The sequence below is a fragment of the Capsella rubella genome, unplaced genomic scaffold (assembly GCF_000375325.1).
Source record: "Capsella rubella cultivar Monte Gargano unplaced genomic scaffold, Caprub1_0 scaffold_1, whole genome shotgun sequence".
NCBI lineage: Eukaryota > Viridiplantae > Streptophyta > Magnoliopsida > Brassicales > Brassicaceae > Capsella > Capsella rubella.
Window position 1 is genome coordinate 1,687,890 of NW_006238923.1, and position 24,102 is coordinate 1,711,991.

General features: G+C 36.3%; 4 protein-coding genes across 6 annotated transcripts; 2 read left to right on the top strand and 2 right to left on the bottom strand.

The window, feature by feature from the left end:
* Window positions 1-2,121: 2,121 nt before the first annotated feature.
* On the bottom strand, window positions 2,122-6,677 carry LOC17897692 (type IV inositol polyphosphate 5-phosphatase 6). Of its 2 annotated transcripts, XM_023777498.1 has the most exons (14): window positions 6,372-6,674; window positions 6,094-6,233; window positions 5,904-5,991; window positions 5,686-5,757; window positions 5,517-5,604; window positions 5,334-5,438; window positions 4,452-5,247; window positions 4,174-4,367; window positions 3,962-4,070; window positions 3,725-3,873; window positions 3,381-3,638; window positions 2,717-2,791; window positions 2,484-2,620; window positions 2,122-2,384 (listed from the first exon to the last, which is right to left on the bottom strand). In XM_023777498.1, the coding sequence occupies exons 2-11, from the start codon at window positions 6,121-6,123 to the stop codon at window positions 3,416-3,418; spliced, it is 1,854 nt and encodes a 617-aa protein (XP_023633266.1). In that variant the 5' UTR covers window positions 6,124-6,233; window positions 6,372-6,674; the 3' UTR covers window positions 2,122-2,384; window positions 2,484-2,620; window positions 2,717-2,791; window positions 3,381-3,415. The 2 variants fall into 2 exon arrangements, with proteins under 2 accessions (XP_023633266.1, XP_023633267.1); XM_023777499.1 differs by having other exon boundaries at window positions 5,686-5,754; window positions 6,094-6,677.
* A 5,414-nt stretch (window positions 6,678-12,091) lies between these two features.
* LOC17900408 (SNF2 domain-containing protein CLASSY 3) lies at window positions 12,092-17,499 on the bottom strand. Of its 2 annotated transcripts, none has more exons than XM_023790046.1 (4): window positions 17,093-17,499; window positions 14,509-16,883; window positions 14,277-14,426; window positions 12,092-14,187 (listed from the first exon to the last, which is right to left on the bottom strand). In XM_023790046.1, the coding sequence occupies exons 1-4, from the start codon at window positions 17,175-17,177 to the stop codon at window positions 12,250-12,252; spliced, it is 4,548 nt and encodes a 1,515-aa protein (XP_023645814.1). In that variant the 5' UTR covers window positions 17,178-17,499; the 3' UTR covers window positions 12,092-12,249. The 2 variants fall into 2 exon arrangements, with proteins under 2 accessions (XP_023645814.1, XP_023645813.1); XM_023790045.1 differs by having other exon boundaries at window positions 17,003-17,499.
* A 1,102-nt stretch (window positions 17,500-18,601) lies between these two features.
* Window positions 18,602-22,677, top strand: LOC17900267 (synaptotagmin-5). The gene is made up of 13 exons (XM_023777452.1): window positions 18,602-18,846; window positions 18,959-19,063; window positions 19,172-19,222; window positions 19,364-19,484; window positions 19,909-20,030; window positions 20,184-20,285; window positions 20,482-20,556; window positions 20,835-20,914; window positions 21,124-21,274; window positions 21,346-21,576; window positions 21,703-21,981; window positions 22,074-22,187; window positions 22,296-22,677. Exons 1-13 carry the CDS (start codon window positions 18,742-18,744, stop codon window positions 22,440-22,442), a joined length of 1,683 nt encoding a protein of 560 aa, XP_023633220.1. The 5' UTR covers window positions 18,602-18,741; the 3' UTR covers window positions 22,443-22,677.
* Window positions 22,678-22,864: 187 nt separating this feature from the next.
* LOC17897484 (oil body-associated protein 1A) lies at window positions 22,865-24,099 on the top strand. Its single transcript, XM_006305763.2, has 3 exons — window positions 22,865-23,075; window positions 23,302-23,705; window positions 23,804-24,099. Exons 1-3 carry the CDS (start codon window positions 22,930-22,932, stop codon window positions 23,977-23,979), a joined length of 726 nt encoding a protein of 241 aa, XP_006305825.1. The 5' UTR covers window positions 22,865-22,929; the 3' UTR covers window positions 23,980-24,099.
* Window positions 24,100-24,102: the final 3 nt, after the last annotated feature.

Below are 24,102 nucleotides of genomic sequence, written 5' to 3' on the forward strand. Positions count from 1 at the left end.
TACTAAAAAATCGCAATTTGGGCCCCTTGGTTTTTGCATTTATCATGGGCCTAGAAATTTGTCAATCTATCAGGTTTCGAGTTATAAAGCCCAATCGATTATTACTACGGCGGACAAAAAAAAGGTGATCATCGCTTATGTTCTAAGAATTGACCTTTGGAGCCGTGATAATTGGATATTTTTTTCTGTCGCATGCAAATAAAAATAAATAAGAGCATTCACATTCTATCCTGTTAATCCGCATCGAAATTCTAAAAATAATTATGCTAACGTATAATTACAAAGTTATAATACTAGAATCTACTGATTTAGATGATTGGATTTATCGTTTAGGTATAATTGAATCTTAACGAAGCTTCATTGATGATGATTGTGGAGAGTAAGTTAACATATATTTTAATGTTTACATAATGGTGCTACAAAATACGTGTTTTTATCCTACGTTTATGTAGTAGTATTATTATTATGTTTCTTGGAAAGCCTTATAATATGTTGTTACACACATTAACAGTTATTAGAATCAATTCAATCACTATACATGTAGCAGATTTAATTGTGATGTTTCTTGTTTGGTTATTAGGTCGGTACGAGAGATGTCAGAATCAAGAACTAAGAAAAATATGAGTTTAGCAAATTAGATTTCGTGGTAAGCCCTAGACAAAGAAAAGATAGAAGTTGCTACTAGTTGCTAACTAGATGGGTAACAAGAGGAATCTTTAATAGAAATTTTGTAGATTCGTTTTTATTTTTGTTTATGTTCTGAGTGAAGTGACAATATATATGTTGTTAGCCTTCCTTGAGTGTCATTTCATAGCCAGTGACTTTTGTTATTGTAAAAATAATATTAAAAGACCTAAACACACAATAATAAATCAGAGAACTAATTCAACAATTGGTAAAAAAATTTGATAAAAGAGGCATGCTCTTTTGGTTAGTCTGCTACTAGCTTATCCTTTCCCACTCTCAAAAGCCTATACCTATCAAATCCATCTTCTTTTGCAACCTTGTTTTTTTTTTCTTTAATTTATTTTCAATATGCTTTGACAATTTTGTAAACACTATATATAGTCTTAGTTATAAAGCTAAAATGTAGTATGACTTTACTTTATATTGACTCGTACTCGTATATATATCAGAAATCACTAGCCATTTGTATATGGTTATACATAATACATGTTATAATCACTAGTTCACGATAGCAATTGTATCTTTAGCTTTTCGTGTGTAGTATGTATCCATAAAAATGACTATAAGTTATAGTTTGTGAGTTAGAAAAACAAGAAAAACTCAAAATAGAAGTTTAAAATAAAAAGTTTTAATAAATACTAGGAATTGTCTTGGAAGAAACACAACTGATCATTTGTCTGTGTAATTAATCATATGGCTCGAAATTTGACAAGAATTTATTAATTACTTAAGATTAATTAAAAGTAAATTGTTGTGAGTTGTGAATGCAACAAAAAAAGCTGAAAGAAGAAGAAGAAGAAGACAAAGCATGAGAGGAAACAGATAAAAAGACAAAGCATGATTTACACAAAAACACACTCTCTTCACTTTCAGGCTCTCTTTTCTTTAGTTTTTTTTAATCATTCCCTTCTACGTTCACTGGTCCAGTCTTTGTCTCTTACAATTTTTAATATCATTTTTCTCTTCTTTTTTTATTAAAAGATTTATAATACTACACAAATCGAAATCTCGGTTTTTGCAAAAGCTCTTAACGAAAAACTTGTGTGTACCCATCCATTTTAGAATCTTTGAATTTGTTAAAAATACAAAAATCTTTGCATTTCGTGAAAACAACATGTCACCTAAACTATATATCAAAACAAAATGTATATTTAAGTTTATGTATAGTAGTTTTTAGTTAGATTTAGCTTGGAATTTGATTACGATACTTTAGTATTGGTTTGACGACAGTAAGTTCCTAACCTTATTTCCATGGCTCATTTTAAACTTAAAGGTAAAAATTTAATCATTAGATTAAAATAGCCAAAAAGAACAAAAGATAAAAAAGTGAGCTTTGAGGTTTATGAAGCAACACAAACTTTTTTATTTTATTTTTTTCAGGCCTACGATAATTACAAGACGGTGGTATCACAGTTCACTTTTCCTTTTTGGAAATTATCATCAAATAAAGTGGAAATAGAATATTTCTTTTTGTATATATTTCCATATTCTTGACGTAAACTTTATATAATATAATTAAGCATTACAATATGATTATCTCGTGGACACGCCACTGCTAATTGTCTAAGAAAAGTAAACCCTAATGCATGCTAATTGCTAAAATCCAAAAAATGATGAGAATTTTTTTAAACAGAAAAAAAAAATCAAAGAACTTCCATCTGTCCACTTGGCAGTTTCTGATTGGGTTAGTTGATTGCCTGCCCAAAGCAAAATAAACAACATTAGTTATGTTAAAAAATTTACTGGAAATTTTGGTAATTAGTTTTTAAGCAACAATAATTAACTGAAATTATTACCTTGCAACGTTGCTCTAAAATTCACATCCACCGAAGTTAGCTATGATGAATACTATGAACCGGAGAGCGGTATGTGAGAATTGGTTAACCGAGGCCAAAATCATTATACAAAAACAACACATCCTAGTATCCTACACCTGCAAACCGGAAATTACACACGGTAAGATCAGTTAAAAATTGATAACCGGAAATGAAAAAATGTAAAATAAGAAACTGAGAAAATAGAGACTAACCATGTTCCCTTTGAGTTTAAAGTGGCAATGGCATGTCTCCATCACTCTCAAAGAACCAAATACACTTTAGTTCACCTGACAAAAGCCAATCCAATTCTACCATGAGTGAAAAAACAAATACATTTCATAATTTTTCTCAAGAAAAGGAATCCTGGTTTCAATAAAGTTTCAATATATTTTTTGAATCATTATTATGTTGCTGATGCACTGCAGAGTTTAAAGCAGTTCAGACAAAGATTTGATAATATGCAGTGGACAGTCTTATCAAGCTTCAAATGTTGGGTTCCTTATCCTAAATCTGGATGCAAAATCAAATGGGGTCCCTTCTCAAAATCAGTTGGGTGATCATAAATTATCTGGGAGAAGGGAGTTGCCTCATTTCTTGGTTGAGATTACACCTTTGCACATTAATGCAGACTTGTAGATTGGTCTCTCTATATAGACTTAATCTGTTTGAATCTCAGGACCACAGCTAACTTATGGACTTCTTTAGTTTTGGACCAGCTCAAGTCACTGACACAGTGACTCAACATTTTTATCTGTTTATGTCCTAATATGTCGGTTTGGTGATTATTAATCTAAATGTTTCAGGGATTTATTTGATCACCGTTTAAACTACTATAACCTTAGATGCAAAAGAAAAGAATACTGAATAGAAAGTTACCTTAAAAGAGCTGAAAATGAAAGATCTCTTTATGACTAGAAGAAGCTAAGCTCAGTGTATCCCCGGGAATAAGGTAAGAGTTCTTCAGCTTGGACCCGTGAAGTGGAGTAACTCGTTGTTCGCTTTAACCTGTTATGGGCTGACTCAACCTCTGCACAGAAAATGCCATACACTGGTCTATGATCTGAGAACCGTGACTCTCCTCTTACATAAGATAACTGATGCAGTCCTTCCCCGAACCACAATATCCTATCACACCTATTTTAGAGAAAACTAATGTCAGAAAAGATATTTACCATACATCAGAAGTTCTTGTTTTCTTGCTGTTAAATAGACAAACTTACCAAGCAGGAGTGCGACGTTTCTCCTTAGGATGCAAATCGTCTCCAGAATATCTATCTGAGTTCCTTGAGTACTTGTACGTTGGTGGGAAATAGATCTTTCCTTCGTTCCATCCCTTAAACACATGGCCTCGTTTCTGCTCAATTCTTAGCTGCAAGTACACATTTTCTGGATATGAACTTCTTCCGCCTTTTCTTAAGAGTTAAGACCATTAGATCTAAGTGTATATACAAACGTACCTGGTCGTTTTCTAGTAAAGCTCTCCAGTTCTGCATCTCAACAAGTGCTTTGGCAGACCGATAAGACAATGCTATACGGTAATTTAGATCTCCAAGCCATATTATCCGGCTGGTAAAAGGATACGAAAATTGGTATCAAGAGACTGGTAACAAACTGTTTCATGAAGTCCAATTTTAATCTATAGCACGAAAAGTAAGATCATCAATCTTACTCATGCTGAAGGATGTTCTCAGGGGATTTTTCTTCCTCTGAACTCTTAAGGCGAGGAAATCTTGTTTTCTTGAGAATCTCCATGACATCAGAGTTTCTCTTTAGCTCATCACCTTCTTTTTGTCCTGAAGTCAAATGGGTACAAACGAAGCAAAAGCTTGTTTGATGGAGCAACATGCTTATTGATATTGATCCCTACAAAAGAACCAAAGGCATTATAAGAATGTGCCTAACGAACCCACAGAACAGAACAGTTTGTAGGGAAGAACAAAATCTAACCTTATTTCCGAGGTAACCCATCAGTCCTCTGCCAACACAAGATACTTTCATGTTCTTGACATGTTCTCTTAGCTCGCTTTTCACCCAAATTGTTAAGAAAACACCCACCATTTGTTTGCTAGCAACTAAACAATACTGTGACGAGTTCCACGGGATCCTATATCCGTTCTCGTTAGCTGCAGAACCTGGTGAGTACAAGACAGTGCTTGGAGAATCCCCGAGACCATTATCATCATCTGAAGACCTTGAAAAGTCACTTGGCCGTGAAAAATCACTCGGTCTGGAGTAGTAATCACTTGGTCTAGAGTAGTCACTCGGTCTTGAATCACTAGGCCTTCTGGAATAATCACTAGGCCTTCTGGAATAGTCACTAGGCCTCCTGGAGTAATCACTAGGCCTTCTAGAGTAATCACTAGGCCTGTGACTGCTGCTACTACCACGGAAACTCGGGTCAAAATCACTTGGCCTGTGGCTGAAGAAGACACGATCACAGACGCTGAAACGACGGTCAAGACCTGGCTGAGGAATTGAAGGATCATTCCATGTACTACTTGGGGTCTGAAAAGACCGTCTGTGGAAGAAAGAGGAGTTCTTTTGCCTTGTGGATCCAGAGAAATCAGCATCAAGCTCTGCCATAGGCACAGGGACAGGGGAAGGCGTGTGATAACCGCCTGTTCCACTAGTCCCTGGTCGGTTATTGAGCGTTTTTCGGATAAGAGAGAGCCATTTCTGAGCAGGTCCATTGTCTTCAGCTCCAAGGACATTACCAGCATTAAGTGGAACAATCTCTTGGAATCTGGATTTGACCCAAAAGCAAAGACTGAGGGAGTGAAGATATCTAATGAAATTCATTAAAAAAAAATATGTCTTTTTGAAACATACCCGAGTACATATATATCTGCAGGAGCTGACGAATGAAGCCACTCATCAAGGTTTAAATCTGAAGGAGGAGAGCGTCCAGCTACGTTCCAGGTAGCTACAAAGATGCTGGTCCAAGTAACTAGATTTCAGTAAAAATCATATTTTACAGGAAACATATGTGATTATGTGTGTGTGTGTAAATACCTGTAGTTTTGGACATCAATGATCCTAGGATTCTCATAATTCATTCTCCTTTGCCGAGCTTGCTGCTCCCAGTTCTTGTTGAGTTTCTCTGTGAAACCCCAGAAATCATCAGTAAAAATTTAAATTCATTAGTTTAGATCAAACAAGTGAGTATATCTGTGAAAGTTACCAGTTTTGGTCTTCTTGATTGTGGAAGGTGCTTTCTCAGCTGAGAAGCTATTTCTGTGATCTACTTCAACTGCTGTAATCAATTTAACAAATCAGTATCAAAAACAAATTGAGTTAAGATTATCTCAGAAGAGACAAAACATAACACTTAAGGAAAAAAACAAGAACAAGTAAACAAAACTAGTTAAAAGAGAGAGAAAGAGATAGAGACAAATTTACCAGCAGAAGTAGGATCATCTGCTTGAAACTCCTCTGTTTTGCTTTTGATATTAAACCATTTCCTGACCATCTTCTTGGACCATGCCAGCTTTATTCCAAAAAAATCCAAATTCAAAAACAAAACATGTTCATCTTGAAATTCCATCAAGTTGGGCAAACAAAAAAGATCAAATATTTAGAGAATACAAACCTTATTAGTCTTGGGTTTGTCTTCCCTCATTGTTGCTTCTTTACAAGTATCTGTGTGGCTCCTTTTTTTTTCTCCTTTAGCAGAAACTCAATCCATACATGAACAAGAAGAAAGGAGAAATCCTTACCTAAACTCAATCACTGCCAAAAAACAATGGGAATTTCCTAAATTTTCGACTTAGAATTGGGGGACCAGACAGAAACTTAAACTTAAACAAAAGCAAGTAAGAATATGGAATCTGAGTTTCTCCCTAAGAAATAGATTTGAGATTCTGAGACCTCTCTTTTCTCACGGAGGGACAAAGCAATGAACAAATGTGAGGGCTTTTTTGGTTCTTGACAAGGGTTTTAATGGCGGAGACAGGAAAATTTGTATAGCAAAGAGAGAGAGAGAGAGAAAGAGAGAGAAGAAGAACTTAAAATAAGAGAAAGTGTTGAAGAGACATCAATTCTTGAAGTAGACAGAGGCGAGACAATGAGGGCAGATTTTAGAGTGAGAAAGTAAAAGTGAATTCTACAGGAGAGAGAGTCTTTGTACTGAGGAGAGGAGAGAAGAGAGAGAGACTTCTTAGTTAGTTAGTACTAGTCCTTGAATGAAACGGCAAAGTAAAAGGCAAAGGCAAAGGCAAAGGCAAAGCAAGCGTATTTTGAACAAAATTAAAAAATAAAGTTGCAGAGAGACTTGCCTAGTGTTTTAGTCTTCTTTGCTCTTTCTTCTTTCTCTTTTTTTTTTTTATATTTATTTGGCTGAGTTTTTCTTTTATAGTAATTTACTAATTAGTATGGGTTTTGTTTTGGAAACTTTTTATTCATCTAATTTAATATCACGATTTGACACAAACCATTTGATTAGGTTTCCACAACGAAAATTTAATATTGACAACATCTGCCTAATTCAAATCGCATTAATTCTTTTTGCCATTTTTTATATCTAGTATTATATTCCTTTCGTTTCAACAAATTTGATCTATAATCGTATAAAATGCAAAAGTCCATAACCATCATATACTGTACATATTTTCAGATTTAGGGTTTTGAAGTCCCGGTTCATATTTCCAAAGAATCATAGAAAATGATTAGAAAAAAACGTCTTTTACTTTTCACTAACAAAAATAAATGTAGAGTGACATACTAAAAGTTTATGTATATGTGAATAAATCTTTGTAAAACTATAGAGTTCTGCGACAACCTATGATTGATATAAACATGCCGGTTGGTTTTTGTCAACTCTAGTGAAAAACTTATCATCACATCTTGTAATAATAAAAGTAAAATTGGTCGAGAAGGTTCTTTATTATCATAATCATTTGGCCAATATGATTATCTGAAAATGTCTGTTAAATCGAATGTAGATTAAATTAATTTTAATGTTAAAGAAAATAAAAAAATTGAAACTTTACAAAATAGTTTAGACATAATCGTTTAATGCGAGCTAATAATATTTCACAAGTGGATCATAATGAAACAAAAGTGTAATAGAAACAGCAAGAAGAGAATTTTTCAAATTTTCCACAGATGCATGCGAAAGTTGCATATATATGATGTTGACTGATAAAGTACGAAAATATGAAAAAATTATAAGATACCACAAACATACGCTCGTATGTGCATGCAACAAATGGGTTTAAATCAAATACAGTACTATACTAATCTTAGTTTGTTTGTTTTTTTTTGTCATCAATCTTAGTTTGGTATATATATAGAGGAAGCAGTACACTCTCTTGGTCTTGGATGGCTAAGTTATCGTATATGTAAAGGATTGCAGAGTGGCATTTATGTGACTTAGATGTTTTGCTAATGGCTAAGCTTATAAAGATTAGTATTGACAATTCAGTTAGGTATCTGTACTTATCAATCTCTCTGTACTCGTTTTATTTTTTCTTCCTTTTTGGCAAACAAAAAGAGTCAGTGAAGAATGACAAGAACGTGATGTTAGCCGAAACTAGTTTGATTCTTTTATCGACTTATCCTAAACTAACTGATCATGTGTCCATTTTTATTTATTTCTGAACTGATATTAATCCCATTCATTCATACACATCTCACGATCTACTACTAGTTTATTTTCTTGTATTTACATTTTCTCTCCAAGATTTTGCTCTACCAAAGAAAGTAAAGAAAAGCAAAAGAATAATACTATTAAAAGTTAAGAGAGAGAGAAGGAAAAAGAGAAAGCGATAAAGAGAGCTATGTATGTATGTCACACTATAATGTGTCTTGTGCTCTCTACGGTTATAGTTTGCCATATCATCTTTCCCTTTCAATATGTTTATTTTTAATTTTTTACTTTTATTTGATTTTCCCAAATTTATCTTTATTTAAATATCGAGTTTCTAAATTTCCTGAAAATTTGATGGATATTACTATAATAATTGTAGAGATATATTCTTTTCTTGTAGCACAAATGTTGGACACAAGATACTGTTTAAAAGTCCACTCGCCACTGATATCAGGGGAGTCTGTGTTTTTCTTGAGACTCCCAATTTTTCGCATCGTTTTTAATTGGATGTATATGTTTAACATAGATTTATATGCTTAACAAATACAACTCCTCCGTATACTGTATATATATTGCAGCAATATGAGAGATTAGGGTTACGTCTAAAGCAATATATGTAGATGAAATTCTTAAGATAACTAAAGATCTCGACCAAGCTATAAACAAGATTCGCTATTTAGCTTTCAATCAATCCTTAGAAGACGGGTACCTTATATGATATGATCCCAATCAATATATGAATGTAAGAAATTTATATATAATTCATACTTGTGTTGTTATTTACAATTAACTAATTAGGAAAATAATTAAGAAATTGATGATGGCCTGACGGCGGAGAATTTTCATGCTGGGCCATCCCTAATGTCCCATAATCTCTATAGATTATCGTTATTTGTAAATTTTATACTAATTTTATAAAATCAAATCTCCAGAAGCTTATTAGGAAAAACATAACACGAAGATCACAACGCCGCTCCACCATACCATTAAAAACACTCATGATTAATGCTAATCATGATTAGCAATCTACACCATTAATTCGTTTTGCTAATTGCTTTGCCCCATCAAGATCCGTCCATATTTGTTTACACGCAATTGGGAAAACGCAATATCGACACATAATATATACATATGTGAACATTATTAGCAATTATTTATGTCTGCTCAGACGTACATTTAATCATGTATATATATAACTTGATGATTGTATTCCAGATATAATTTGTAGTCATTGTTTTGAGTATTCTTAAACACGTTTTAAAAACACATTAAATGGTCCATGTTATTCTCAATTCATGTTTATTCATTTCTAATTATCAACACATATATATATGCGATATAGTGTATATTCAAAAAACACAATTATTTGGGCCAAGACTGTTGAAGGAGCGACTAAAAGTAAACAGAAGGAGGAAGAAACGTTACATGCATATAAGTTTACGATTGAAGTTCGCTTTATATTCGTGTAACCTAATGTATATATTATATGAGTGGAATTTTCATTTTATTGGTATCTAATCAGCAGGAATATTTTCGTTAACCTTGTCTCCACGAACTCGAATTAAGACGATGTATACATACTTCTACATTAGGCGAACACTAAATAATTGTGTTCTTCTCAAAGATAAAGAAGAAACGATCATCGAGGGCATGCAACACATATTATGATATCAATAAAGTCGACCTATATTAGGGAAAAAACAAAGTCGACCTATTAGTTTTAATATCCTGAAATTCAGGATTCAAACATCAAAGTTATAGCAATCTTTGTGTTACCAATAAATTAACAAATCTATAGGATTAATATAAGAGAATCATTAGTGACGACGACACTTTTAATTTTTATTTTTGTATATTCTATGTGCCAGTTTGTATATTAAATGGACGAAAGTAGGAATTAACAAGGGACATGACCAAGTGGTGTCAAATGGATGCGCATTTATAGTGTTACTCTATGTTTGTCATCTCCAATATAAAAGGATATTCCTTTATTTGGTAAATGTTTTCTTTTCACTGTTGAGCTCAATCTTTGAACCCTTAAGTTTCGTTTTGCTCGATAAAAATTAATGATACTAATTAATCCAGACAAAGTAAAAGAAGATTTTATCATCGAACGCATTGCTCTTCTTCATTAGGTGAATATATTCATTCTGGACTAGAGGTATATTCTTGTTTCTGAGCTAGATCTGAAGGTTGATGCTAACATATCATCTTCTCTGTTTCTTTAACCTAGAAATCTCATATATTGAACTAATCTTTAAAGTGTGTACTTAAATTAAAAAAAATTATATATAACATATTATGTTTTTTATTTTTCTTGATGTGATGTTATTTATGTTGTTTTTTCCTCGACTGCGATTTGATCACTCAAGAAACTTGTCAGACTATTAAACTAATATGATGTCAAACAATTTTTGATATAAAAAATAATATTTATATACTAAAATTATCGTTATCAGGCATATATAGTTAAACATTTATAATTGTTTTCCATGCACCATCATACTATTATCTCATTATCAAATTTATCATCCGAAGAATCGTAGATGTGATAATTGTAAGTGGAGAACCTAATATACTTTATAGAAAAGATCCTAGAGAGATAATGTACATGTGTAATATAAATCTACATGTTTAGTATATATATATCATGTGTGTCGTAATCACTTTAGTTATCCCATAGTTACTCGTTTACTTTAATTAACCTATAGTTTGATGGTACGTATAAACTCTTAATCATTATGCCAAAGCCATTTTCGCTTATATGAATCCGTAGTTTTATGATAAATCATGAAATGACATCCACTGAAACTGTGGTCAGAGGCAATTGAGTCATACTTACGGGTTAAAACAAGACCCAGGGGACAAAAGTACATTGCATGGTTCAAAATTTATCATTAATTACATCTAATCACCAACGGTTTAATTCATTAAAAACAAACACGACGATGATTTTTACTTTTACTTTTGCTTTTTAGTACAAAATCTCTCATCTCTCAAATTTCAAGATTTACGAGGCAGTTCAGAGGAAAGATTCAGCTAAATTTTATTTTATATCTAGATGTATAATAAGATTACATCATAGATAAGACTTAGGAATTAAATCGTATGCATCTATTTTTTTCTTTCTTTCTTTCCCTTTTGCTTTAATTGTGGGGGAGGGCCACTCTTTCTCTTAATGTTTGCTTGTAGGCTATGTAATGCCCGTTTATATTTAGAGTCGGGTCATATAGCATTTTCAGGAAAAGGAATAAATCTAAAGCTTAATTATTTCAAAGATGGGATGCATATAAATTAAGTTAGATGATGTTTGCTAATTGTATCTCGTTCTAAGCTCTAATCCCGTCATCTTCATGATTATGAAGTTAGATTAGCAGAAAAAAAAAAAGAAAAGGTGTTTTACTCCAAAAAAAAAAAAAAAAAAAAAAGGGAGTCGAGTTTAAGAATTTTATTATAAATCCTTTTCGATAAACAAAGAGAAGTTGAGAAGTTTAAGTATACTTTTTATTTCGCTAACATGACCAAGATCGATGTTTTAGAAGTTGACAAGTATTACTTCTTTATACATTTAACTCTGTTGATTAGTGATCATCGTATTGCAAACATCCATGTTGATGTTGAAGAATGATCACCTGAGTTATCAAAAGAAAAAGAAAGAATAATGATGATGATCATGAGAAGTTTCGTTGGTCGCTATACAAACCAACGTTCCTCTACAAGCCGGTTCGATCAACCGGTCAAGTTTAATTAATTGGCCTGGTTCGGGGTTAAATAGCTTCTGAACTTACAAAAATCTCTTTCTGCGTCTCTGTTACGTTTCTCAAGCTGTGGGATTATAGGTTAAGTTGTTGACAGCAATCTTTCAGTTTATGTATCTAATTAGTTTGACAACAGAGACATATGATATCTGGTGGCTCGTACATGCTTGTTGAGTTGTAGTAAATAAACTTGTAAGGATCAGGCGTTAATAAACTTGGAACTATCAGTTACGAGTTTCGAGTGTCAAAGTTTTGATTGAAGCTAGAGAAACAGAAATAAAGCATGATTTAAACTTAGTTTTCTGCATTACTATATTGGGAAGTCTTGATAAGATGAAAAAGCATATTATACTATTATATAGGGTGAAGAGATGAAGCCAAGAGTTTTGGTGATGATGACTCAGGGCATGAGTATGCTGAAACCTTCAACTAAATCTGCTTCCTTTGGTTGGATTATAAGATTGTCAAACATATCCCCAAGCTTCGAACGCTGCACCATAGTGTCCAACACTTTATCCTCTGTCACAGCTTCAGCAATCTTTTCTTTTCCTTTGTCAGGTCTCGAAGAGCATGCAAACACCAGCTCTGAGATTCTATCCTTTTGTGCTTGCTTACAGTACTTTGGCCCCTCAGGAGTTCCTTTTGCAACCAAGTGATATGTGTAAACAATCCGCTGCTGCCCGATTCTGTAAGCACGGCTTATAGCTTGTCTTTCGACTGCTGGATTCCACACAACATCCAAAAGAATCACCCTTGATGCTCCTACCAGACTGATCCCTTCAGAGCAGGCTTTTGTTGAAGCTAAGAACACTTTTGCCTTGGATTTTGGGTCATTGAATTCGTTGATCAAGGTTTGTCTCTGTTTTTGCTCGAGTTTGCCATGCATGTACAACACTTCCTCCCCTGGATTCCACTTGAAACGAGAGACCAGATGTTTCATGATCAGTTTCAATGGGTCTATGTATTGGCTGAAGACCAACACTTTCTCCTTTATCACCTCACATAACTCAACGAACTCCATGAGGAATCTCGTTTTCACACTTTGCTTTGGATCGAGTCTTACCTTCTTAAGCTGTGCAAGCAATGCCTCGTCGATGGTCAAACTTTCCTTGGCAGAAAGTTTGCAGCGAGATACTAGAGAAGGATGGACTGAGACTAGAGACAGCTTGTGTTCTGTTTCAAACACGTTTATTTTTTTCCGGTTGTGAGTGACTTCAATGGATTCTAGGACTCTCTTCTGTAGCTCCGGTGGGTTTAACACCACAACGCATTCTCTCAAACCAGGGAGGCTCCTTTGAAGAATGCTTCCTTTATGGACATGCACAAATGGAAGCATAACAGTTTTCAGTTCTTCGATACCACGGTTGTTGATTTCGTTCCCCAAAGCTTTTTTTCCTCTTTTAGTTACAGTCATCCCACTCTTCTTGAGTGTGGCTGTGAGCTTTTCCAGATATTTAGGTCTTGCGAGTCCCAAAACATTGCACAGCTCCTGGAAGTTGTTCTGAAAAGGAGTTCCAGAAAGCAAGATACGTTTTTGTGTTTCCACTTTAGATAGTGTTTTCCAGATACAACTTCTCTGGTTTCTAGGCGTGTGTGCCTCATCAAGAACCAGCAATCCAGGCCTTCCCATAAGAATCTCTCTGATATCCTCTGACTCTTTGTCTGGTTTTACTTCTCTCACCGTCTTAGTCTTTTTGTCCTCGTCTTTAACTCCTGCAAGCTTCTCATAGAGGTTGTAGCTGATCCCGAGTATGCTCTTTGCTTTAATCCAAGAGTATATTTTCACCATCCTTATCTCATTATTGCTTCTAGCAGTGGCATTCTTCTGCATTAAAAGTCCCAGCGCTGCTGCGTTCTCTTTTCCGGTAAACTCCAAACTGCTGAGATTATGAAAAGGAATGCTTATGTTCCATTTCTTAAACTCCTCTGCCCATGTGAGAAGCAAGCTTGCAGGAGCAATGATCACTGGTTTGCAATCTGGGAAGCATGCAAGGTAGGCTTGAAGGAAAATGATGGTCAGGCGAGTTTTTCCTGTCCCGGGAGCGTGTGACATGATGCATCCTCCGGTTTCATCGCTGTTCTCAAAGTCCTTGAGCTTGTTCAAAAAGATTGTACCAGCTAAATTCGTCCAAATAAACTCAAAACCCTCTTGCTGGTGAGGATACATTTGAGATTTGACCCCTGGGATCTTATCCCAAACGGTTCCTTCAGAAGAAACACATCCCCCATCTAAGCTGTTCATGTTAGGAGCTTCAATCCCAAGTTTCCCAATGAGGTTGCTGAATTCTTCCTCATCATATCTATCAGACTTTCTCCTTTCCCTTGTGATCTTCTCTCCCTACATGAAGAGAAGCATGCATTAGAGCTACTATCAAATCTTTCAGTTCAAACTTACTATCAATTTACTGAATACTCCAAATTTCTTACCCACTCAGATTCATCCATGCTTCGGATCTCTCTCTGCACGAAGCCGCAGTTCACACACTTCAAACCAATCTCAAGATCAAGACACAGATCGTGATTTCCTTTTCTACATTGTGCTGCTGGAGTTTCATCAGTTGATATTTCAATCTCGACCTGCAAATATTTCAAGTCAGAATTACTTTGTTCTTAAACAAAAGGAGATTAATACACTGTTTTGAAGAAGACAAGATATTACATTTGAAGGGACCTCGTTGCTGACGTCGATAGATTTATTGTAAAATGCTAGTTCTTCCCAGAGCTTCTGTACCTCCAAATCCGACTCAGAAATCTCAGGTGGTGATTGAGGTTCCTCCATACCAAATCTCTCTATCAATGGTGGTGGCCTAATGATTAGAAGTCCATCATCATCATATCTTCTTTGATCCTCCATAGAATGTTCTTGATACTGGTCCCCAGGTAAAGAAAATAGTTGTTCTGCTTCTTCATCTCCTAATTGACCTTTCTCCCAAACAGAGTTCACAAGAAGCCGGAAGAGATCAACTTCTTTATGGTTTCCATTTAATACTCTCCAGTCCGAGTTGTTATTAGTCTTGATCTCTTTATCTTTTAAAGAAGGGTCAGATTCATATCCAGATTTATCTGCAGAGCTGATAGAAGAATCAGACTGGCCGTCAAGTGGTTCATTAGCCAAAAGAGACTTACTTAATCCCCCTGCAACTGCAACTGCAGGTATCACCGACCCCAATTTGTTGTTGCCTTGGACCTCTTTTCTTTTCTCTGAATTCTTGATTTCAGGTCTTGATGGCTTTTCAAGTGCTTGCACCTCTTTTGTTTTCCCTGAACTAAGAATATCAGGTCTGTATGTGGATGGCTTTTCAGGTGCTTCTACCTCTTTAGATTTCCCTGAAGTGAAAATTTCAGGTCTGGATGTGGATAGATTCACAAGTGTTTTCACTTCTTTTCCTGTCTTTGGATTCTCCAGTTTAGGTCTTGATGGCTCTTCAAGTGACTTCCCAGAGTTGATGGAAACAGAATCTTCATACTTTGATGCATTAGTAGAAGCAAAGTTGTTCACATCCTCAATTTCATCTCTTAATGCATGTGGTTGGATGAAAGAGCTGTGAGTTTCAAGAACTCCTGTATTCTCTTTTCCACAGTGAGCACAAGTGAACACCGGGTTGCTCGGCGGCTTTGTTACTATTTCAACTACTTTAAGTCGTTCTTCTTCGTCTTCTTGACGGTTTAATTTCCGAATCTTCTTGTACTCTTTTCTAGGCTTGGTTAAGCAAGAACCAGACCTCTTATACCTTACCAAAGGCTTCCTTTCCGCAATAGAGACATTCCTGACTGGTGAACTGACCTTTAAGAAATCATCATCATCAGTATTATCTTCAACCACCTCCTTTAAATTGTATGCATCGTCACTCGAGGAAGAAGATGAAGATGAAGGCGATGATGATGATGATGAAAAAGATGGATCCTCAGAAGATAGAGACTCGACTGATATATCATCTTTGGTATTATTCTCTTCACTCTCTTGATTTTCTTCTTCCTCTCCCTCAGATTCACTTGTGCTATCTCCGCCATCACTGATAGATTCTACAATCCTGCTACTGTCCACAAAAAGCTTCTTCTTGGCTGGAGCTCTGGCTTCAGTTTCAGACTCAGAATCTGAAAGAATCTCTATTTCACCAGGGAGTGATTTTTGGACAACCAAACCTCTAGTATCCGGGGAACACATCTCCATCACACACATGTTCTGTTCAGACACCTCTATTAACTTAGAAGAGCTCGGAACTGGTATTCCAACATCCAAATCTCTAATCTCAGGAGAACACTTCTCATTCACCGATGTGTTCTGTTCAGACACATCTCTTAACTTAGAGGAGCTCGGACCTGATTTCTCCACATCCAAATCTCTAATCTCAGGGGAACACTTCTCCTTCACACATGTGTTCTGTTCAGACACACCTCTTAACTTAGAGGAGCTCGGACCTGATTTCTCCACATCCAAATCTGTACTCTTAGGGGAACACTTCTCCTTCTCACATGTGTTCTGTTCAGACACATCTCTTAACTTGGGAGAGCTCGGACCTGATTTTTCGACATCCAAATCTCTAGTCTCAGGGGAACACTTCTCCTTCACACATGTGTTCTGTTCAGACACATCTCTGAACTCAAAAGAGCTAGGAACTGATGTATTCACCACATCTAAATCATTAACCCTAAAAGAACTCTCTTTCACACACGTGTTTAGCTCAGACCCATCTCTGAACTTAGAGGAGCTAGGACCTGATTTCCCCACATTCAGATCCCTAATAATCCTAGAGAAGCTCTCCTTGACAGAGTTGTTCTGAACAGACCCAGCCCTTAAACCAGCAGAGTGCCTGTCATTTTCTTGAACAGGAGGAACACGGTTGTTGTAAGTAGGTGTGATGTCCTCAATGTCAGAATCGGGGTCTAGTCTTCTTATCTGTTTTCGTCTCTTTGGAGGAGAAGTCACAGGAGCTTCTATCTCCATCTTCTTCCGCTTATTAACCACCTGAAGACGCTGCCAGCTCCGGGACTTAACTCTCTTCCCAATCCACTCCATTAGAGCAAAACAAAGATCTGAAAAAGAAACACAAGATTGAGAGAAAAGACGGTAAGAAACCTAGAGAAGATAGCGAATCTGAGTAAAAGAAGAAGCAACGATATCTGTAAAGAAACAGAGAGAGAAAAGTAAGAACCTTTGGACAAGGAAAAATGAATCTTCCTAAGGGGTTTGAGGGGAAGATGATGAAGTGTAATGACTGTATCTAAGACTTTTGAGAACTTACTAGTTTCGGAAGATGGGACAGAAGAGAAGTGATGGGCGGAGAGAGAAAGAGACATGAAGAAAGCGTGATGCCAAAGCCAAAGCATGCTATTTCAGGACTACTCATACCGCCAAAACTTTGACTCCAAAAACGTACTACTATTTCTCTCTCCCTCTCTGCTTTATTTTTTTGCTCAGTTTTCTTACATTTTCCACAAACCAGCTCATTAATCAGTTTCTATATAAAGCTTTGTTTTTTTCTCTTTCTTTCTTTTCCTCTCTAAATTACTTTTTGACCACTCAGAAAATTATGAGCCAAAACCTAAAACGTCACTCTGCAGTTACAAGACAAACGATGTGTAATAAATGTCGTACAGCTTCTTCTAATTTCTTTTAATACTGTGAAATCCCATTTGTATTTGTTTCGAAATGTACATCAGTTTGTATTTAATAATAATAAAAGCAATTTCATCTCTCACAATTCAATTCTCTTTAACAATTTCAGGATGTAAAGCAAATAGCATCATTTACCATAGAGAGTAAGAGTCTACATACTCATTAATATAGAGTTTGGGTTCACGCAATGACGCAAAAGTGGTGTTGGAACTTGGTCATTTACATCACTAGCAAGTTCTAATTTTGAAGAAAGAAGACTTTTGCACCAACTTCACCTTGGTGCCTAACCTTTAATCTAATCATAGTAATGAGCATCACATCCTATGAGAATTTTAACAGATTAAAAAAAAGAAAGCTAAAGTGTGTCTAATAAGTCAAAGATAACAACAACTTTCTGAAGGGACCATTACAATTCACTTTGTTATGAAATTGAGTAACAAGGGTATTGTTATTAGAACATAGAAGCACATACATATCTAAAACTGAATAACAAAGTATCCGTTAAAACTCTACCATCCACTGTACTTGGAACAAAGCGGCACTGGTTCTTTTATAGTATAAATGATAAATTGATAATGGAAGATTCAAAAACTAAGAGAAAGAAAAGATTTAAGTAAACCTGAGCTTCTTCGTGATCCTGACTCCTAACTCCTAAGACCGTAACGTTGCCTCGATGATGAGCCGTAACCATCTCTCAAACCATCCATCTATCTACACGAGTATAACATACCAAGATCTTGATGACATGATACGTTCTGCGGAATGCAAAGCTGAATCTTTGTCATTATGATGACGTTCTTGGCTTCGTCTTTTCTATTCCAAATTAGAATCCGAAAAAAAGTAATCACCTTCATAGCCAAGCTGCAATTTTTACATCTCCCTCCATCACTCCAAGGAATGTTTTGATTTGACCTCTCCCGGAGTCTCACCGATTACGTATTTTCCAGTTATATGACGTGTCAACGACTAATTGGTGGTAATGGACCTTTTCGTCTGCGTCGGTCGGGAGGGAGCGACCTCTTCTTTGGAAAGGAAAATATAAACCTTTTTCACAAATCCCGAATTTAAAAATCAAAAGACCCTTTTTTATTTATTTTTCTTTTTATTTAAATTCGCTTTCTTAGAAAATAAATAAGATTACTAGGGGTACTAGTACTATACATCTCTCTCTATCTATCTTATTCGGGTTTAGCTCGCGAAATTGAATCTGGTGGTGTGATCTTTGTACTCGATTGTCAAGTACGGACATTGCAATTTGCGGATTCCGGCGACATAATGGGCTTTATTGTCGGAATTGTAGTCGGACTCGTTGTTGGCATCGCCATCATCATCGGTTTTGTCAAGTTGGAGAATTCTCGATCCAAGCTTCGCTCTCAGCTTGTGAGACCTTCCCCTCTCAATCAAACTTTTTTTTTTTTTCTTTTTGATTGAAAATTTCGCTTTTTTTTTTTCCTCGATTTGGTCAGCTCTTTCTTTTGTGTCTTTTTATCAGGCGACTACGGTGGCTGCTTTTGCGAGGATGACTGTGGAAGATTCGAGGAAGCTTTTGCCTCCTGAGTTTTATCCTTCCTGGGTTGTCTTCTCCGAGCGTCAGAAGTTGAGTCACTAGTTTCCCTTTTTCCATATCTTTCTCCTTTTGGGTTTTGGGAATTTGGTCATACTTGGGAATGATTCTTGTTACTTTGGCTTTTTTTATTTACTTCAGTTGACTTGGCTCAACCATCACTTGACAAAGATCTGGCCTTATGTTGATGAGGTATGTTTGGGTGCTCTCAATTTGCTTCTTTTTTTTGTTCTTGTCAAATTCACTGAGTCAGAGAGATGTTGTTTGTATTATGAATGAAGATACTGATGGAGGGTTTTTTTTCTCTCCGGTTTCTTATTTACCGGAGTTTAGGCAGCCTCTGACCTTATAAGAGCTTCGGTCGAGCCTGTTCTCGAGCAATATCGACCTGCCATAGTGGCCTCCTTGAAATTTTCTAAGCTTACTCTCGGTACAGTGGCGCCTCAGTTTACAGGTTAGTTTTGTTCTCTGTTTTAATATGTAAAATTTGTTAGTTGTGAGGTACCATAACTTATGCAATTGATTCATGTTAGATTTGCGGTAGAATCTCTTTGCTTGTGAAATTTTCGGTTTAGTTGAGTCCATAGATCTTGAGCTTACATAGTTAGTAAAGAATTCTTACTTTTACGTGTCTCCACCTTTAAACCTACTTTTCTGTGGTATCATTGAGTTCATGTCAAAGGGGAAATATTCAATTTCATAGATGAATGAGAAGTGGATTAAACTTCGACTCGAAAAGTAATACCAGCAGTATCCTTTTTTACATTTCTGTGGATTGTGTGTTAAAGTTTGCAAAAAGAGGAGCCATCTTCTCAAATAAACATCGTGCTGTTTGCTTAGAGTTTAAGAGTCTGCTTGTGCCCCTTGGTGTTCGTTAGGTGTTTCCATTATCGACGGTGATAAAAATGGGGTGACCATGGAACTTGATATGCAATGGGATGGAAATCCAAATATTGTACTTGGCATCAAGACCTTAGTTGGTGTATCTCTTCCAGTTCAGGTACACGATATGTGTCTCATGCTTTCTCTTGATTGCTTACTTCTATATACTGTGAGATCTGATTTTACACCATATTCTCTTTGATATTTTTAACCTTTCTATTTGGCCAATGATAAGCTGAGTACAACTGATTTTGTATTCTCTGTTTTTCAGGTGAAGAATATTGGCTTCACTGGTGTTTTCAGGCTGATTTTTAGGCCACTAGTTGATGAATTTCCTTGCTTTGGAGCTGTCAGTGTTTCTCTTAGAGAAAAGGTTGGTGCCCTCTGAAGTAATTGGCTAAGAGTGTCCACAATTTTTTGAACTTTTGCTTAATCTTGTTGCATCCTTGTGTTTACCTGCATATGTGTGCTTGGTTCCATTGAAGAAAGCTGTGAGGACATAAAATCTTCGACTAGCTATGATCAGTTTTGTCGTTTGGTTTGCTTATACGTCCAATTCTGTACTGCAGAAAAAATTAGACTTCACCCTTAAGGTTGTTGGAGGGGACATTTCAGCAATTCCTGGACTTTCTGAAGCTATTGAGGTTTGGCCTACATTTTTTTCCCCTGATGTCATCCACTTTTTTTCCTCAGAATAGTATTCATTTGTTACTAAATGAACACATTTCCAAGTGAGAATTGCATGCGTATTTTATCTCCTAACTAATATGTGTTTCAATATCAAACTGTCTTTGTCCTTTTTCTGTCACCACTAGATTTATTTTCTTGATGCCAAATGTTGATGTCATTCTGGAGTTTAAGAGAAGTGAACTATCAATATGGTTTCAAGTCTTGACACTTACTGTAAGTTGATATGTAATAGGAAACAATTCGGGATGCCGTGGAAGATTCTATCACATGGCCTGTTCGGAAGGTCATCCCAATTTTGCCTGGTGACTATAGGTACACCTCCTTATTAAATACATGAAGTTGACCTATTGACGTACTGTTTAAGGTTTTTAGTGAGGGTTTAAGCCCTTGCCTCAGTGCAAGATATGCCCAACTTTGTTACTATGGTGTTGTAGCATTATCAAAGTGCCAACGAAAAATGGTGGTGCTTGTCTTTCTGGTTTTGGATTTCTATTATAGCTTTTTTGTGTTTCTTTTCTCAGCGATCTGGAGCTAAAGCCTGTTGGAATGTTGGAGGTGAAGCTTGTGCAAGCAAAGAATTTGACCAACAAAGATCTAGTTGGGAAATCGGACCCCTTTGCTAAAATCTTTATACGTCCTTTGCGAGAAAAGACTAAAAGAAGCAAGACAATTGTAAGTAGTCCAATTTTTTCTTTTCTTTTGCTAAACCTGCAGAGTGATCTGATTTATATAATTCCCCTCAGAACAATGACCTGAATCCCATCTGGAATGAGCATTTTGAGTTTGTCGTCGAAGATGCGTCAACTCAACACTTAGTGGTCAGAATATATGATGACGAAGGTGTACAGGCATCTGAGCTTATTGGTTGTGCACAAATCCGGCTTTGTGAACTTGAACCTGGTAAAGTGAAGGACGTCTGGTTGAAGCTAGTCAAAGATTTAGAGATCCAGAGAGATACTAAGAACCGTGGAGAGGTTAGATCAGCTAAAAATTTCCTCAAATAAGACCGTCCTAACCTAGAGATCTTTTAATTTTGTATCTGTAGCAAGATCTGTGGAGGGTTAATGAATTCACGTTATTGTTGATTATCTGTAATTTAGGTTCACCTAGAGCTACTTTACGTCCCTTATGGTTCGGGAAACGGCATCGTAAATCCCTTTGTCACTTCATCGATGACGTCCTTAGAGAGGGTGCTCAAGAATGATACGACAGATGAAGAAAACGCATCAAGCCGTAAAAGAAAAGATGTCATTATAAGAGGAGTGCTCTCAGTGACAGTCATATCTGCTGAAGAGATACCAATACAAGATCTGATGGGGAAAGCTGATCCATATGTTGTTCTCTCGATGAAGAAATCAGGTGCCAAGAGCAAAACTCGGGTAAGACCTCTCATATATATTGCATCGAAGAGTTATCCATGTTATTGATGTTTCATCCTCATATATAACTAATGGTAATTTTGCTTCACCAGGTCGTCAATGACAGCTTGAACCCAGTTTGGAACCAAACTTTTGATTTTGTAGTTGAAGACGGGCTACACGATATGCTAGTCCTTGAAGTCTGGGACCACGACACCTTTGGAAAGGTAAAACCAAAACCGCAACTACCGGATTTTTTCTTGCCTGGTTTATTATATATCGTGTTGCAATTGGACATGGAAAAATGAAACTTTGTGGATTTACTTTGTGGGTAGGACTACATTGGGAGATGCATCTTGACGTTGACAAGGGTTATAATGGAAGAGGAATACAAAGACTGGTATCCATTAGACGAATCCAAAACGGGCAAGCTTCAGTTGCATCTAAAGTGGATGGCTCAGTCAATTTATCGTGATTCCTAAGCTTAAACGGAAGATTCTCAACTTCGAGTGTACATTTTGTCTAGTTACCTCAACAAAATTTGTTTTGTCAAACAGAGACGAGTCTCCATGTAGCCCTGAAGCTATGGACTCGAATATGAGTTTTTCTCGTTATCTCGTGTCGCATGCATCACAATAACATTCTACCATAAAATCTTGTGTACACGTAATCACAATCACACCATATTTGTTGTCTACACCAAATTTGCTTTCGCTATCACAATCAGCTTCTGAATCTCTCGACACATATTAGCAATTTGACTAGTTCTTTATATTATCCTAAAGTATGCTGCCAGATAAGCCACACGCACACTCGGTGACACCTTCAATATTTGCCATGTGTTACAGTCCATGCACATGTCCACTCGTAATATTAATAGGAGACCTAATACAAGCTTCATTGTCTCTTATTCACTTGCTGCTAGAAATTCAGAATTTGCAGAGAAAAGAGAATTACTTAATTGGTGTAATGGAGAAGGCAGTTCATTTATCCACCAAAAATGGACCGAAGGTTCCAGGAGAGCCAACGAAGACTGGAACCTCCATGGTTGACACCGCAGCTTCAGCTGTACAAAGCTTCGGTCCGATTAACCAAATCCATCAACATCTCTGCGCGTACGTTTTAGTGAAATCGTTAATTCTCTCTTTTTGTTTAAAATTTAACAGAGATAAGAAGAGAAAAATAGATAATTTTTCCTAAGTTATTACAGTCACTTTCTCAAAAGAATTTAACCTATATGTGAACTCGTGTGGATTGCATTCTATGTGATATAAAGCCATTGTTGATGAATATATGACATCTTTTAATTTCTGTCTTTTGTTTCTTTTGCGTTTGTTGTAGGTTTCACTTTTATGCATATGACATGACCCGACAAGTGGAGGCACACCACTTCTGCGGACACATCAATGAGGACATGCGTCAGTGTCTGATCTACGATGGTCCTGATGCAAACGCTCGTCTGATCGGTTTGGAGTACATTGTAACAGAGAAGCTCTTTATGACATTACCTGATGATGAGAAGAAGCTTTGGCACACTCACGAGTGGGAAGTTAAAGGAGGCTTCTTGTTCATGCCCGGTGTTCCTGAAGCAATTCAACGCCAAGATCTCGAAAAGGTCGCCAAGACTTATGGGAAAGTCTACCACTTCTGGCAAGTCGATTTGGGGCATGAGCTCCCGATTGGCTTGCCTAATATCATGATGGCCGTAACTCGAGACGGTCAACTTTATCCAGAAATGATCAAGGGTGGGTTTGGGTTACGGTGGTCATCTAAAGATCTATCTATATTTGATTTGAAAATCCATGAAACTTGTAATATACGATGTATGAATGAATGTTTGCAGAGACGGAAAAGCAGTTTGGAGTATCGATAGAGAAGGAGAGAGAGTCAAGGGCTTATATGAAGGGACCAGACCATGGGATCCATCCGTTGGCAAATGGAGCAGGCAAAGGGCTCAAGTTGGAGGTGCGAGAGGTTGACATAAAGCCGGTCGAGTCTGTTCCAAGAGTCTTTGTCTAAGTTAGTTATATAGCAAAACTTAAGTGAGGAATAAATAAAAGAAGTGACAGAGCTTTGCTTATGTTTATAGCCCTCGGTCATGTGTATATATGTTGTAAAAGACGGTTTAAATAGTATATGGCG

What these genes read in the sequence shown, in the direction of transcription:
- LOC17897692 (XM_023777498.1), bottom strand. Translation starts at nt 6,123, where the DNA reads ATGAGGGAAGACAAACCCAAGACTAATAAG. An exon ending in AATCAAGAAGACCAAAACTG is followed by an intron (nt 5,605 to 5,685) that starts GTAACTTTCACA and finishes GGGGTTTCACAG; the next exon opens with AGAAACTCAACAAGAACTGG. An exon ending in ATTGATGTCCAAAACTACAG is followed by an intron (nt 5,439 to 5,516) that starts GTATTTACACAC and finishes TACTTGGACCAG; the next exon opens with CATCTTTGTAGCTACCTGGA.
- LOC17900408 (XM_023790045.1), bottom strand. Translation starts at nt 17,177, where the DNA reads ATGCTTTGGCTTTGGCATCACGCTTTCTTCATGTCTCTTTCTCTCTCC. An exon ending in TCATTTTTCCTTGTCCAAAG is followed by an intron (nt 16,884 to 17,002) that starts GTTCTTACTTTT and finishes TTTCTTTTTCAG; the next exon opens with ATCTTTGTTTTGCTCTAATG. An exon ending in GCAACGAGGTCCCTTCAAAT is followed by an intron (nt 14,427 to 14,508) that starts GTAATATCTTGT and finishes AAATATTTGCAG; the next exon opens with GTCGAGATTGAAATATCAAC.
- LOC17900267 (XM_023777452.1), top strand. Translation starts at nt 18,742, where the DNA reads ATGGGCTTTATTGTCGGAATTGTAGTCGGACTCGTTGTTGGCATCGCC. An exon ending in TCTGGCCTTATGTTGATGAG is followed by an intron (nt 19,223 to 19,363) that starts GTATGTTTGGGT and finishes ACCGGAGTTTAG; the next exon opens with GCAGCCTCTGACCTTATAAG. An exon ending in GTGTTTCTCTTAGAGAAAAG is followed by an intron (nt 20,286 to 20,481) that starts GTTGGTGCCCTC and finishes TCTGTACTGCAG; the next exon opens with AAAAAATTAGACTTCACCCT.
- LOC17897484 (XM_006305763.2), top strand. Translation starts at nt 22,930, where the DNA reads ATGGAGAAGGCAGTTCATTTATCCACCAAAAATGGACCGAAGGTTCCA. An exon ending in ATCCATCAACATCTCTGCGC is followed by an intron (nt 23,076 to 23,301) that starts GTACGTTTTAGT and finishes CGTTTGTTGTAG; the next exon opens with GTTTCACTTTTATGCATATG. An exon ending in TTATCCAGAAATGATCAAGG is followed by an intron (nt 23,706 to 23,803) that starts GTGGGTTTGGGT and finishes GAATGTTTGCAG; the next exon opens with AGACGGAAAAGCAGTTTGGA.